Consider the following 14256-nt stretch of genomic DNA (forward strand, 5'->3'; position numbering starts at 1 on the left):
TTCTCAAGTTGCAGTTCCCACAACTAAATTGGGAGCATCCGATTTTCGGATTGCGAGGACTTGATTTGCACTTGGTGAGAATTTAGTTGGTTGAATTAAGTTTGGTTTGGCACATTTTGACTTAGTAGTTTTTAGTGTTATAATTATCACACTCATACAGCATTGTCTTCCTAATCTTAAAGTTGCCCTACACTTAGATTTGATGGTTTTTGTGAGTTTAAATCATATGATGTCTAAAATATATGCAAAGCAGCTAACTAAATTGGTTAATGAATATTTAGGATGATTTATTTTGTAAAATTCTGAAGTTAATTCATGGCTAGACCCTCTATGTATTCATTTAACTTTGCTAATATTAAGTGATATGTAATTTCAAGTAACACATCGAATTGGAACAACGTTTGAATTAAAGCACTGATCAAACAGAACAAAAGCCATTTAAAACCTAACCAAAACATATTTAGTTTTTGGCTCGGTTGCTTGTTATTCATTTTTCGGTCAGGCTTTAACAAATTTAATTTGATTGTACCGAAAACCAAATTAAGATATTGAGCTATGAATTTTTCCCATTTATTCATCTTATTAGACATGTGGCCCTTACAAAACGAGAAAACCGAACCAAGGAACCTAAATAGATGAACACCCCTAGATAAGGTTTTCGGTTCAAGTGAAAGGCTAATAAAAAACAAGGAAATAGAGACCCGAAATGATGAACACTCCTAGTTTGACCAGTGTCTACCTCAACTAGTTTCAATTTTCTTTTTTGGAATGACGACTTTCTTGTGTATTGGGCTACCGCACTCTCCAATTTAGAGAGCTCCGTTGCTTTACTCTGATCAGGCTATATTGTCTTAACCGGGCCCACGCTAGCTTCAGAGTTTAGCTTGGGCGTTCCCCCGAGAAACCATACCGTTGATTGTCACTTGACAGTCGTTGTGACATCACAAAAGCAGAACTCTCTGGCGTAACATAAGGCGGGACTAAAACCCAGGTGGGCTCGGGATTCGAATGGACACCCTCGCAAGGCTTAGCTCAAATCCTTCATTGTCAATATCCAACCAGAGTGCCATTAGTGGGGATCAAACTTAGGTCTCCATGAAAGAACCAAAACCTCCTGTCACTAGGCCGATAGTTTGTAGGATTAAACTAAAAACGAATACGTTTGATACCCATTAATTTGATTTGCCTGGCTTGAAGTTGATAGGCATAACGTTTAAAACTTAAAAAGAGGATTAAGTGGAGAGGGTGTAGCCAAAACCATGTCACATTCTTCTTTTTTGTTTTATTCTAAGATGGATGCATCATTGCTTTCTAAACCAAATTTATATTCCAAACACCCCAATTTCCTAATTTTACAAGATCCTTATAATAATCTTTTCTTTTTCAAATCAGACATAGACACCCTTTTTTAAAAAATTTGAAAATTTTCAAAGACTTGGAGCATCTAAGAACGTAAAGTTGTGTGTTGATGTCTTCGTACAATTAGATTCCGGACGGATTGGTAACCATACTCTCATTATGTCTATCAAACACACCTTAGACCGCACAAAATATAACATCAGTCTACCAAATGGTAGCATGCTTCGGCCATTCAGATTACTAAAACAAATAAACAAACAAACAAGAACAAAGCTACAAACGACGGTAAAGAAATGGTCACGGGAGTCCATCAAGTTAAGTGACGACGTGGTTTTAAGAGTAAATATCGAAACCCATTACTTTTTAGAATGTGGAGATGAGAGGGGGCTAGTCATGAGACATGTCGCCTGAAGGTCACGGATTCGGCTCGTGGAACCCCCTGCTCTTTCTGTACCGGTTTGCCCTTTAGAGAGGTGAGAAGCATCTCTAGAAGACAATTCCATTGGCCCATAAATAGCTTTTATATCAAGACACTTGCAGCTTCTTGTATGGTCTATATCTAGAATTTGACATGAAATCACCTCACCTCACACCACACCAATTCTAGGACCATTTCTCAACTGCATCATGTCCACCACTTCAATTAATAACCATCATCTTCTCTTTTTCCACCAATAAAAAAGGCCAAAACCCATGAAAATCTTGTGATCATTTCAGCAGCCACCACTTTTGTAGTAGTATATAAACTTCACCAATCACCAAACTTTTAAGTTTTAACCCTTATCTCTCTAATTAGTAATTAGTTGCTACAAAATGTCGTTTTCCAACAACTTGATAAGATGTATATGTATCGAGGATTGTCAAACGGGAAAGTCTACACACAGTGGCTTCTTCTCGAGTGATCTACTCCCATCTCTAGGAGCCAATTATAACCGTTCGGTTGCTCTAAGAAAATACACAATCAACCCGTTTGATAGACGCTATAGGTGAGCATACGATAAACCGGTTATGTAGTAATGGACACCTTTTTTTCCACTTTCTAACCTTTATTTTCTTCTTAAGGGCATGGGAGATGTTTCTGATCATATTAGTCATTTACTCAGCATGGATTTCACCATTTGATTTAGCCTTTCTTGATAAAAAAGAAGGCGCCTTACGAATCTTTGACAACATTGTCAATGGCTTCTTTGCCATTGATATTATTCTAACTTTCTTTGTTGCATATCTCGATAGCCAGACGTATGCTCTTGTTGATGATCACAAGAAAATAGCAGTGAGGTCATTTTTTCACATTTTTTTTCTAAAATTCAATGCACGTTATTAATAACAATAATGTAGCATGGTGAACAGGTACTTGTCAACATGGTTTATACTCGATGTGTGCTCAACCATACCATTTCGGTCTCTCATCCTCCTATGCACAAATAGGAAAAGCGAGATTGGATTCAAATTACTCAGTATGCTTAGATTGTGGCGTCTTAGAAGGGTTAGCTCCTTATTTGCAAGGTATAACGTGTATATATTAACTTTTTGATGACATAAAATTTTGCATTATTAGGGTGTAAAGCATACCTAAAAACACAATAAGTGACAAAATCTCCACATGGTTCAAATCAGGCTTGAAAAGGACATCAGGTTTAACTATTTCTGGGTCAGATGCACCAAGCTGATATCGGTAAGCAACCTAATCTTTTTTAGCAAACGAACATAAACGCTTACCTAGTCTTTTCCTTTTTTTTACCAAACGAACATAAATGGAGTATGCTCATGCTCATTCGTTTAACTTTAATCGAACAAACAATCGAACACGAACAGAATTTTCTTGTTCGTTTTCGTTTGTTAAGAACATGAACATGTTTGTGGCTGTTTATGTTCGTTCATCAATAGTATTAACGAATTGTTCACAAACATAAACAAACTAACACAACTAAGCATAGATAAACAACTTTTTTTTCGTTCTATGTTCATTCGTTTTTAAAGTGAATGAATTTCTCGCCGAACAGTTCATGAACTATTCATTGAACGTTAGTTCATTTACAGGCCTAAACACTAATCATCTAAATGATCATTTTAATCTTTGTATAACTAAATTCTAATTATATTTAGGCTATTATATTTAAACATAGGTGACTCTCTTTTCGATGCATTGTGCGGGATGCTTTCACTACTTAATAGCCGATAGATATCCGGACCCGAATAAAACATGGATCGGTGCAGTTTATCCGAATTTCAAAACCGAAAGCATCTGGGATAGGTATGTAACAGCATTGTATTGGTCAATTGTGACTTTAACAACTACCGGTTATGGGGATCTTCATGCTGAGAATACACAAGAGGTGGTGTTTGGTATCTGCTATATGTTATTCAACTTGGGATTAACGGCTTACCTTATTGGGAACATGACAAATCTTGTTGTTCATTGGACGGGAAACACGAGAGATTTCGTAAGTCATTTCTGTTTTTTGATCATATATTCAAGATGTTGAAAAGCTATAATTAATGTTTAGTCACAAGTTATTCATATGTTAATCAGAAGTTAACTAGGCGTGTAAATATAAATTTGATGTGGCTCAATGATAGAGCACTCTTTACTAGTGAGAGGTAGAGCGTTCAAACCTCACTATCACCAATTTATATGGGAGATATGAGGGATGACCCTAGCTTGCCAGGGTTCGAGTCCTGATCTCACCCGGTTTTACTGGTTCCTCGTTGTCGTGCCGTTTGGCGGGCGTGGGGGTCAGATTTTATCCGGGGAATCCCTCATTAGGTGGACCGCTAGGGGCTCCGTCCGTCCGGACTCGTGGCCGGCTCGGGCTACCTTTAGCCAATGGGGGCCGCGTACAGAGTACCCGGCGTTACTTAGTTGGTCGTTCCAAAAAAAAAAAAATTTAGGCATGTAAACAAGTCAAACCGCTCGTGACCGACACGACATCGGTTCGTTAAAAGTTCGAATCAACCGAACTTAAATGAGCTCGATCCAAAAATAAACTTGTTTGGTTGTTTAATAAATGACCCCGAGCCCAAGCTTCAAAATATCGAGCTTGAGCTGCATCGCAAGCTAAACGAGCCTACTATTTATATAACTTTTTATGATAAAAACATATATCAGTTTGTCACAATAGTGGTATGGTACCGGTACACGGTATAGTTTACAATACTAAAAAATGTTTATCTCGAATACAACTCCGTATTTAAAAGAATTTATATTGTAATGTTGAGAAGAAAAATAATCACAACCATGTATTTCACTTTCTTTCTTTAAGTTAAAGAACACAATTATCATAGAAAAATAAAATTACTAAAAATTAAATGGGTTAAAGAGTATATTATTTATAATACAGCGAATGAAAATGAAACTAAAGAAAACTATTATTTATTTGAATATTAAAAATCACTATTCAACTAATAGTGATTTCCCCTCACAATCCACGTTTGGTTTTTATTATATGCATAATATATATATATGCTATAATACACACACACAAACACAAATTATAAATATATAAAATTAATTAATAAATAATAATCAAGCCGAGCTCGAAATCAAGCTTGAAAAACTACTCAAGAGCCGAGCTCAAAATGAAAAAACTACTCACAAGCCGAGCTTGAGAATAGTCAAGCTTAAGCTCGGCTCGTTTACACCCCTACTCTTAGCAAAGAAAAAACATTATATATTTATTTTACTAGTATACAAGGATATCAACCTACTGTAATGAGATATAACCATAAAATTTTACTTACAAGTCGAACCTTTTGGTGCAGAGAGATAAAGTAACTGCAGCTTCAGAATTTGCAAAACGGAATCATCTTCCACCACAGATTAGAGAGCAAGTACTGTCCCACATCTGCCTAGATTACAAAACACGCGGGCTAAAACAGCAAGATACCTTAAACTGTTTGCCAAAAGCCATACGTGCAAGCATATCCCGCCATTTATTTTACCCAATCGTACAAAAAGTCCATTTGTTTAATGGCATTTCCCACGAGTGCCTTTTTCAGCTGGTAATCTTCTTTTCGTTATTCAATAATAATATCAATGCACATTTTTCATAATTAACTAGGCCTCTAAACGAACCAAACGTTCAGTGAGCCGCTCATCAACTATTCGGCAAGAAGTTTGTTTATGTTCATTGATTTAATATATGAACCAACATGAACAAATTTTCTTGTTCATTTAGTTAAACGAACGAACGTGAACACATGTCTAGTTCATTTATGTTCACTTGTTTATGTTAATTTATGATCATTAGTTCATGTGTGTTTAAGTGTGTTCGTGACGTCTGTTTATACATTCATTGAAATTTTTTAGACCCACTAAATTTAGTCTAGTTTTATTAATTTTTTACACTCGAAAGATTGATGTTCACGCTTAATTTCTGTTGTTCGCTTAGTAATGTCTGTTCACCTATGTTCGGTTATATTCGTTTGTTTATGTTTGTGAACCGTTTGTGTATACTATTAACAAACAAACATAAACAAACACGAACACACTCAATTTCTTAATGTACGAACATGAACATGTTCCGTTCAGTTCGTTTACAAGTCTATGGTCAATAATGTAGGGTTTGGCTATATTGAACAGGTCTCTGAAATGGAAGCAGAGTATTTTCCACCTAAGGAAGTCGTCATTCTACAAAATGAGATTCCAACTAATTTGTGCATACTCGTTACCGGGGCAGTGGTAAGTTAGCATAATTAGCTAAATACATAATGCATAGTATCTCAAATCTTCTATTAACTTGAGGAATATAGAAAGCATATGGGTTGGTAATTTATTTTCCAATGGCAGGATATAATTGCACAAAAAGACGGGCAAGATCAGGTACTGTATTCCTATTGATCGGTTCAGAAACAAGAAAACCACCTTAATTTTGAAACGTTAACTTGCAGATCATAGGAAAGGTTGTGCCGGGAGAAATGTTTGGAGAGACAGGAGTTTTAAACAACACACCTCAGCCATTCACATATCAAACAAGTGAGATTTCTCAGATACTAAGGATGGAAGGTTCTACGCTACTGCGGATTATTCACACAAATACACAAGACGGTTTTATTATCTTGAACAATTTTTACAAGGTATTAAATATGATAACAGAAACAGTGTTATTACAATAATAATCTAAGCCCTTAAGATTTAGGATGTTGTATGTACAATTAAGTGTGCACAGGTCGGTTTTGGGCATAAATCGAACCTGATTTTTAGGTTTTTGAAAACCATTCGGTTTCAGATTTCGGTTTTCACAATGGGTTCGGTTTAGTTTCTATTTTTCAGTTTTATCATTTGGGTTTGAAAATTTTAGGCCAAAAAATAAATGGCACAAATTAATGAAATTTGGGCCTTGAACTTTGGATCTAAATATTTTACTAAATGATGATTAATTGATTATTAAACATTTGGACCCAAAACTTTTGGGCTACATCCTTTATTTTCTTACAAATTACTTAAAATCGGTTTGTTTGGTTCCGCTAGGTTCCAACTGATTCGGTTCCGTGTTTTCGTGTTTTTGGTTGATAGTAAAACCGAAAACCACCAAAAAATAATTTTTGAACAAACATTAAACCTAACCATCAGTTATTTCGGTTACTGTTCAGCTATTTTGGTTCGAGTACATCAGTTATTCCGGTTACGGTTCAACTATTTTGGTTTTGGGCAACTTTCAGCTCCTTCAGCCCATTTGACAATTTCCCTTTTTAGCTAAACTTGTTTACTTGACCCGTTTCAAACGGGCCACAATTGTCATGTCTAATTTAAAGTCATATATCTTTAGTTTATTATAAATCTAAGAAATATGTACACCTTTGTGTTTATCTATTTATTTGCAGAAAATGAAAGGACTATCCATGGAGAATTCTTCTACTGATTTACATAATTATCGGGATGAAAATCAGGTCACATGGGAATCAAGTGATGTGGAGTATTTAAATGCGAGTGATATAAACAAGAAAGAACAGATAAACCATCATATATCAAATAAGAATGAAATGAACGTCAACATACCAGCAGAGGAAGGTCAAACGGCGCTTCATGTTGCTGTAAACAAAGGCCATTTAGAAATGGTAAGACTCCCTCTAGAAGGAGGAGCAAATGTAAACAAGCCTGATGTACGAGAGTGCACACCAAAATCTCTAGCTAAACAGCAAGAAAACAAAAACTTATATGATTTTCTGTTAAGTCATGAAAATAAGAGAAACGAACACAAAATAGAATTTATCGAGCATGACACTAGGCACTTACCAACAACAAACAAGGACCCGTGTTGTTCCACTTCATGCACAGAGCCTACTGATGCAAAAGTTAAGAAACAGATGAAAAGGGTTACCATTCATGCAAGCTTCCAGAAGAACATGTCAGAAAAGAAGCTTCCAAGGCTCATAATCCTACCAGATTCATTAGAAGAATTGTTGATCATTGCAGGTAAGCTTTATATAATCAATCATAAACACGTTTTAGTGACAGTAAACACGCAGCAAAAACATAATGTGTGATATTTTTTCATTACCTTGTGCATTGTGCGACTGCAGGTCAAAAGTTTGGAGGCCAAAATTTTGCAAAAGTTGTGAACTCAGAGGGTGCGGAAGTAGATGATTTGAGTGTTATTCAAGATGATGACCACTTGTTTTTCCTTCCAAATGATCGTCAATGTAAGAATTGAATGCCACCTGTTGAGCATTAGACGCAGTATAATAGAAATTAAGAGAAATTAGAACGGGTACTTCACGTCTTCAGCAAGTTTCTATAACTCTATTCAATCAAAATCAAACAAAAGTGATTAAAAAGATGTGATCTTGACAGTAAGTATATCCGACTCATTGATTGCCTTTGAAAACAGTTACAACAATATATGTTCTGTCTACTTTTTCACCCGGTAAAAATATCATAGATAAACATATGTAATGATAATACACATTTGAAGGTTAAAAATGCATCAAAGGGTTCTTTAGGTTCACAGTTTATCAAAATGTTTGAGCAGTTGAGTATCAATATGGTCAAATCCTTCACTGTATCATGATGTGCTCACTAAATTCTCTTGGCTATCCTTTGTATAATATAGATGATTTCATTCCTTTTGGTCTTTTGTAATAATAGGAATGGGATGTGCTTCGGTGTTAAACACAAACTCTGTTAACGGGATCACGTTACTGTCACTAAATAATAAATATAAATACTTAAGCGTTTCACCCAAGAAAAACGTTTCCATTTTGTCTCTTCGTCTAGGTGGAATCACGGTGACATCATCAAGAGAACTGTAGCCACCAGAATCAACCTTTGTGTACTTCTCAAACGCCTCAAAGATTGACCAACCCCATTCACGATATCTATAATAACAGAATCCCAAAAAAAATATTAATAAATGTTGGAATGACCAGGTATTCAAATTATGATGAATGGACCGTATACGAGCCGAACGTTCAGTGAACCATTTACTGGGAAGTCTGCTTATGTTTGAACAAACACAAACAAAAATTTTCGTTAACTTAGTTAACCGAATGAAAATTAAAAGCACATGTCTCATTCATTCATTTTTGTTCGTTTATGCTCGTTTGGTAACGCTCATTCGTTTAATTTATGCTTGTTAGTTTATGTTTGTTTCAGTTTGTTCGTTTATATATTCATTAAAAAGTTTTAGGTGCATCACATTTTAGTCTAATATTATTAATTTTAAGTCTCAATAATAAGATGTTCACGTTTACTTTTATTTGATCTTCAGTTATGCTTGTTGTTTACATTCATGAACTGCTCGTTTATACACAGTTAATGAACAATCATGAACAAGTTAATTTTCTTAACGAACGAACACAAACAAGAAAAATTCATTCGTTTATTTTTTTTCATGTTCTATCATTTTTTGTTCAGTTAAAGTTAACAAACGATGATGAGCATGAACATGCACCGTTCATGTTCGTTCGGTTCGTTTACAGGCCTAATGGTAACGCATATTATAAATTTATAATCTCCAAAAAAGGTGTTAAAACGTACTTTGAATCTTCGGTTATACGGTATAGGATAAACAATGATTCTACGGTTTCAGGACGCAAAAGGTTGTGTCGATCGGGGTGTTTAATAACAATATCATGCACATACTCAGAAGTCTTGTTTCCTCCATCAAGACCGTTCTCGGAATAGCCCTGGTAAAAGTAGATGCCGAAACATAATATTTTGAAGAATAAACTATTGGGAAAAAAGGACAATAAAAACAACAAACCTCGGAATTGAAATAAGCAATCTCAGGAGCCAACCCAGTGGATGTGACAGCATACATCTCAAAGCAAGTTTTAGCAAGTTCTTCGGCTAGTTTAAGGTTTTCAAGGTCTTCAAAAGTTAACAAATTATTTTCCATAGCCTTTGTCTTGGTCAAACCCTTGGTGGCTCCAAGTGCAAGGGTGCCGGGTAAGAAGCAGACCTGAATATGTGAGATTATTAAATTATTAACTGAATGAACACGCATGGAGCATGTTCATTTGTTTAACTTTAGCCAAACAAATGATAGAACACAAACAGTTAGACAAACGGGGATTTCTGGTCCGTGTTTGTTCGTTAAGAATATGAGCATGTTCATGTTCGTTTATGTTCCTTCGTTAACAGTATAAGCGAACGGTTCATGAACGTAAACGAACATAACTGAACATAGATGAACCTAATTAAGCTAAAACCAGTTAAGACTTAAGAGTAACATGAAGAACAACATGTGGGATCTAAAAAAATATTAAAAACACTAGGCTGTAATGAGCCAGCAAATTTAAATGAATGTATAAAGGAACAAACATAAATAAGCGTAACCGAAAGAACATAAACGAATTTAAATAAACATAAACAAACAAACAAGAACGTGTTCATGTTTGTTTGTTTAACTAAATGAAAAAAAAATGTTCATGTTCGTTCGCTTGTAAATAAGTTAAACGAACACAAACGAACGAACATAACTGAACTTAGATAAACCAACGTAACAGAGGGAACACCGACTAAAAGTAAACATGAAAATCAATCTGTTTTAAAAAGTCATAAAAGAGAATACACTAATAAACTTAAAACAATGTATACTAATGAGCATACACGAGCGTTAATGAACGAATGAGACATGTGTTCATGTTCATTCATTTAACTAAATGAACAAAAATTTTTGTTAATGTTCATTCGTTTATTCGTACATAAACAAACTTCCAGCCGAACAGTTCACTGAACGTTCGGTATCTTTGCAGATGTAATGGTATTATGTGACAAATGACAACCAGAAGACAATATACAACTTACCAGATGATCCATTTTAGGGCTAAATCCACCATCAAGCCCATCAGGCAACTCGCCAACAAAAACGAGCCCATTGGGCTTTGACTTTTTAGCAAGAAGATGTTTGATGCCTTTAACGGCTTCTACATACATGTCATGTAAAGATGTCCAATTACTTTGTCTTTGTTGAAGCCACACTTTGATAAGGTATTCATAATAACTGTCACCTCGAGAACCTAATCTTATATTGCTTCCAGAAAATTCACCAGATGATGGGCTGGCAGTTAATAAAAGTCAACCAATATTTTCAGTCAGGGTGTAGTAACGAAAAGGGCTTGTGGTTGTACAGTAACTGAAACAACCAAAACCGGAATAACTGATGTAACTAGGGCTTGTGGTTGAGCTCAGCTTGTTTAACTTATGAGAGTCAATTTCAGCTCGTTTCCAACTTAATTTCTAAAGATCGGCTCAGCTCGTTTATTATTTATTAATTGATTTATATATATTTAGAACTATTTGTATACATATTTTCATTATAACTTTTAAAACAAAGCATAATATATATTATTTTTATCAGAATTTCTTATAATAATAGTAATTAAAAAATATATATATTTAATGTATTAGATAACAAATAATAAATTCGTTTGGTCTTGCAAGCAAGCTCGAGCTCAATAAGTGAAGCCCGGACTCAGGCTCATTAATTAAACGATCCAATCTCGAGTAGCTCACGAGTGGCTTGGCTCGTTTTGCACCCCTAGATGTAAGTGAACCAAAATAATCGAACCCAATCAAAAACCTAAGTTTTGGTTTTATGTTTTTTTTTAAAAATCGAATTTTGGGTTCAACTTTGATTTTGCATTAACCAAATACCAAACTAAACCAAACCGAAAAAACCGATTTGAAGTCACTTGTAAAAAAAATAATATTAATAAAAGGTGCAACCCAAAAGATTAGATCCAGAATATGTAATAATCACCTGATAATTAATAAACATAAAAAAACTTAGGCCCAAAGTTTCAGACCCAAATTCATAATTTTGGGCATTTTTCAGCCCAAGATTATTGAGCCCAACTGAAAAACCGAAACCAAACTCATTGTGAAAAACGAAAACCGTTCATAAAGTTCATACCTAATATAGAAAATGTTCATAAAGTTCATACCTAATGTAGATGGGAACAAGTCCTTCAGATTTTGGAAGATTCTTCACATGTTCTAGAACCTTCATTGCTTCAAACCCGTACTTCGGATCCCCCGTAACAAAACTAAGATAATTAAACTCGAGTTGCAAAGTGGTAGCTTCCGAGGTGCTACTGAGTCCATCAGGAGCCGCATGTGCGGTCCGATCATGCAAAACAACATCACTAAACGGAACCGCAGTCGGACTAGCCGTAAAACCCGTTAAAAGCCTATCCGCCAAGTTTTTAGCATTTTCTAAATAAACAGACAGTTTCGGTCCCGCTTTTGTAAAATTTAAACTACTCAAATGATAAGAACTCAAAAGACCACCAACAACACGTATCGTGGTTTCAAACAGATTGACTTGACCTTTATTGGAAATTCGTTCGGGAAGATGGTTTTCGATCCATGAACCCGCTTCCGACACGACATCATCGAGTTTCATTATCATGGCGGTATCTAAAGCATCTACAACAGTAGCCCCGAGACCACCTAAACCGTCAACACCTCGTTTACTTAATGGCATAAGTTCATCATAACCCATTGCATAGCTTTTGTAACCGGACCACGCATGTATAAACGCGTTTTTAACACTTTCTTGTCTAGCTGTCGATTCAGATCCCATATTTGTTTTATTGATATTATTTACTTCATCAGGAGATAATCTAGGTGGCAGCTGAGGTGGCTTTCTCCAAAACCTTCTAACTCCAATGCCACCATCAGATACATGATTAGTTATAGAATGTATAGGAGTTGTGTGATTGAGCATAATATATGTTAACCCACAGATCATCAATAAAGCTAGAAACTTTCCTGTACTACAAGACATACATTCACGCTTCACTTTTTTAGTGAAAAAAGTCTGTGATATAACCTGCATAAATATAGGATTACCATTAATAATTGACAACTTGTAATTTATTGATATCAAACCTATAAGAATCCATATTATCAGAAAAATTTCTGTGACTAATATCACCATATTTAGCTTTATACATCACTCAATGCTTATTTAGTATTACATGTTTACACATATTAATGTATATCCAACTGTTCCAGGAAAGTGAAAGCAAATCTACAATTCAATTTGGACTGATCCTTGGTTCAACTATTAAACATTATATAACATGTGATTGCCGGTACCTAAACGCTTCGAAGCGCCTCACACTTTAATAATAAATCAAGGATTCATCATTTATGATAATAATCATAGCATCAATTCATGTAACTTTCAACTTACAGACCGAAAAGTTAATACCTGCTGCAATTAGAACAAAATACCAGCACCTAAAAAATCATTGACCTCATATAGTCAATCAAACTGTTACAATCAAATGCTCACAATACGTTCGGATTCAATCGAATTATGAAATAACCGCTGAAAATTCTCAGATCAGCTAGAAAACAAAGGTACCTGAAAGAAGGATCGACGACGAAACTTTGCATTATCGTATTGGACATCTTTCATCGAGTACGGCAGTGTTTTGGATGACATTAGCTAGGGTTTTGGATTCCAGATCTATGTATATTATATATGACGAACGTAATCGGAAGTCAAGCTGAGATATGGTGGATCTGAAGTTCCGATCACCGGACGATTATCACCTGATTATTATTATGCTGTGTGCCTCCTGCTGGTTGTTCAGGCAGAGTTAACAGTAATAAATTATAATACGCTCCCGTTAGGTCAGGTTAGGTCCTGTTCGGTTTAGTTGGGTTCGGGTGAGGTTATCAACGACATAATAAATAATCATTTTTTATCCGCTTGGCTAGCGGTATTCTTATGACCTAAGTTATAATACATTTATAATACACCTTGGTTTGGTTTAATTCGGTTCGGGTTGCGATCGTCAATGACATAATAAATAATCATTTTTTATTCACTTGGCTAGTGGTATTCTTAGAACTTAGGACCTGACTCGACCTTATTGTAACTAACCCGGTTTCTATAAAGAGAAAATGGTCAAACCCGACCTAGACTCGAACCCGTTAAATGGTATTTTTAGGACCTGAGAACCGAACCTATTGTAAATAACCGGGTCTGATCCGAGTCGGGTGAGCATACCCCTACTTGGCACGACATTTGATAGTTAGAGATGTTTTGGGTTAAACAACGGGATTCGAATGTTCCTTTTAACCCGAACCACATTGCTCGAGTAATTTTCGTGCCGAGAAATTCTTATCATTGTCTCCGATCTACTTCTTTCTCTCAAATTTTTAAAACCGAACCGGTTCAACCCGAGACAGATAGATATTAGTATAGTTTACAACTTAACTTTTGAAATCATTTTTTATCAAACCAGGTTGAACCCGAAATGTGTTGTGCTATGAATCACTAGGTGTTATGAATCACTACGTAGGCAACATGAATCACCACTAAAGGCATTATGAATCACCACCATAGGTGTTAGGTGGAGTAACTCTTTTTCAAACATGTGTATACATATGCAATGCATCTTGGTGGATTTTATAGTATAAATACTCCTTTGTGT

General features: G+C 35.4%; 2 protein-coding genes across 2 annotated transcripts; one reads left to right on the forward strand and one right to left on the reverse strand.

Annotated features, from left to right (window-relative positions):
* Nucleotides 1-2171: 2171 nt before the first annotated feature.
* LOC143632440 (potassium channel KAT3-like) lies at nucleotides 2172-8065 on the forward strand. The gene is made up of 11 exons (XM_077100962.1): nucleotides 2172-2345; nucleotides 2422-2637; nucleotides 2710-2865; nucleotides 2977-3034; nucleotides 3486-3803; nucleotides 5122-5361; nucleotides 5942-6040; nucleotides 6149-6181; nucleotides 6250-6435; nucleotides 7183-7774; nucleotides 7882-8065. Exons 1-11 carry the CDS (start codon nucleotides 2173-2175, stop codon nucleotides 8010-8012), a joined length of 2202 nt encoding a protein of 733 aa, XP_076957077.1. The 5' UTR covers nucleotide 2172; the 3' UTR covers nucleotides 8013-8065.
* A 352-nt stretch (nucleotides 8066-8417) lies between these two features.
* On the reverse strand, nucleotides 8418-13259 carry LOC143632441 (mannosyl-oligosaccharide 1,2-alpha-mannosidase MNS3-like). The gene is made up of 6 exons (XM_077100963.1): nucleotides 13179-13259; nucleotides 11749-12638; nucleotides 10610-10862; nucleotides 9564-9761; nucleotides 9338-9486; nucleotides 8418-8676 (listed from the first exon to the last, which is right to left on the reverse strand). The coding sequence occupies exons 1-6, from the start codon at nucleotides 13257-13259 to the stop codon at nucleotides 8418-8420; spliced, it is 1830 nt and encodes a 609-aa protein (XP_076957078.1).
* Nucleotides 13260-14256: the final 997 nt, after the last annotated feature.

Source organism: Bidens hawaiensis, unplaced genomic scaffold, assembly GCF_021521415.1.
Source record: "Bidens hawaiensis isolate Kalapana, Puna unplaced genomic scaffold, B.hawaiensis_p1.1 tig00006390_1, whole genome shotgun sequence".
NCBI classification, from domain to species: Eukaryota; Viridiplantae; Streptophyta; class Magnoliopsida; order Asterales; family Asteraceae; genus Bidens; species Bidens hawaiensis.

Coding starts and splice junctions, on each gene's coding strand:
- LOC143632440 (XM_077100962.1), top strand. CDS start 2,173: ATGTCGTTTTCCAACAACTTGATAAGATGTATATGTATCGAGGATTGT. Junction 5,362..5,941: donor ACGAGTGCCTTTTTCAGCTG/GTAATCTTCTTT, acceptor TATATTGAACAG/GTCTCTGAAATGGAAGCAGA. Junction 7,775..7,881: donor AGAATTGTTGATCATTGCAG/GTAAGCTTTATA, acceptor GTGCGACTGCAG/GTCAAAAGTTTGGAGGCCAA.
- LOC143632441 (XM_077100963.1), bottom strand. CDS start 13,259: ATGTCATCCAAAACACTGCCGTACTCGATGAAAGATGTCCAATACGAT. Junction 9,762..10,609: donor GCCCTAAAATGGATCATCTG/GTAAGTTGTATA, acceptor TCACATATTCAG/GTCTGCTTCTTACCCGGCAC. Junction 9,487..9,563: donor TTGCTTATTTCAATTCCGAG/GTTTGTTGTTTT, acceptor TACTTTTACCAG/GGCTATTCCGAGAACGGTCT.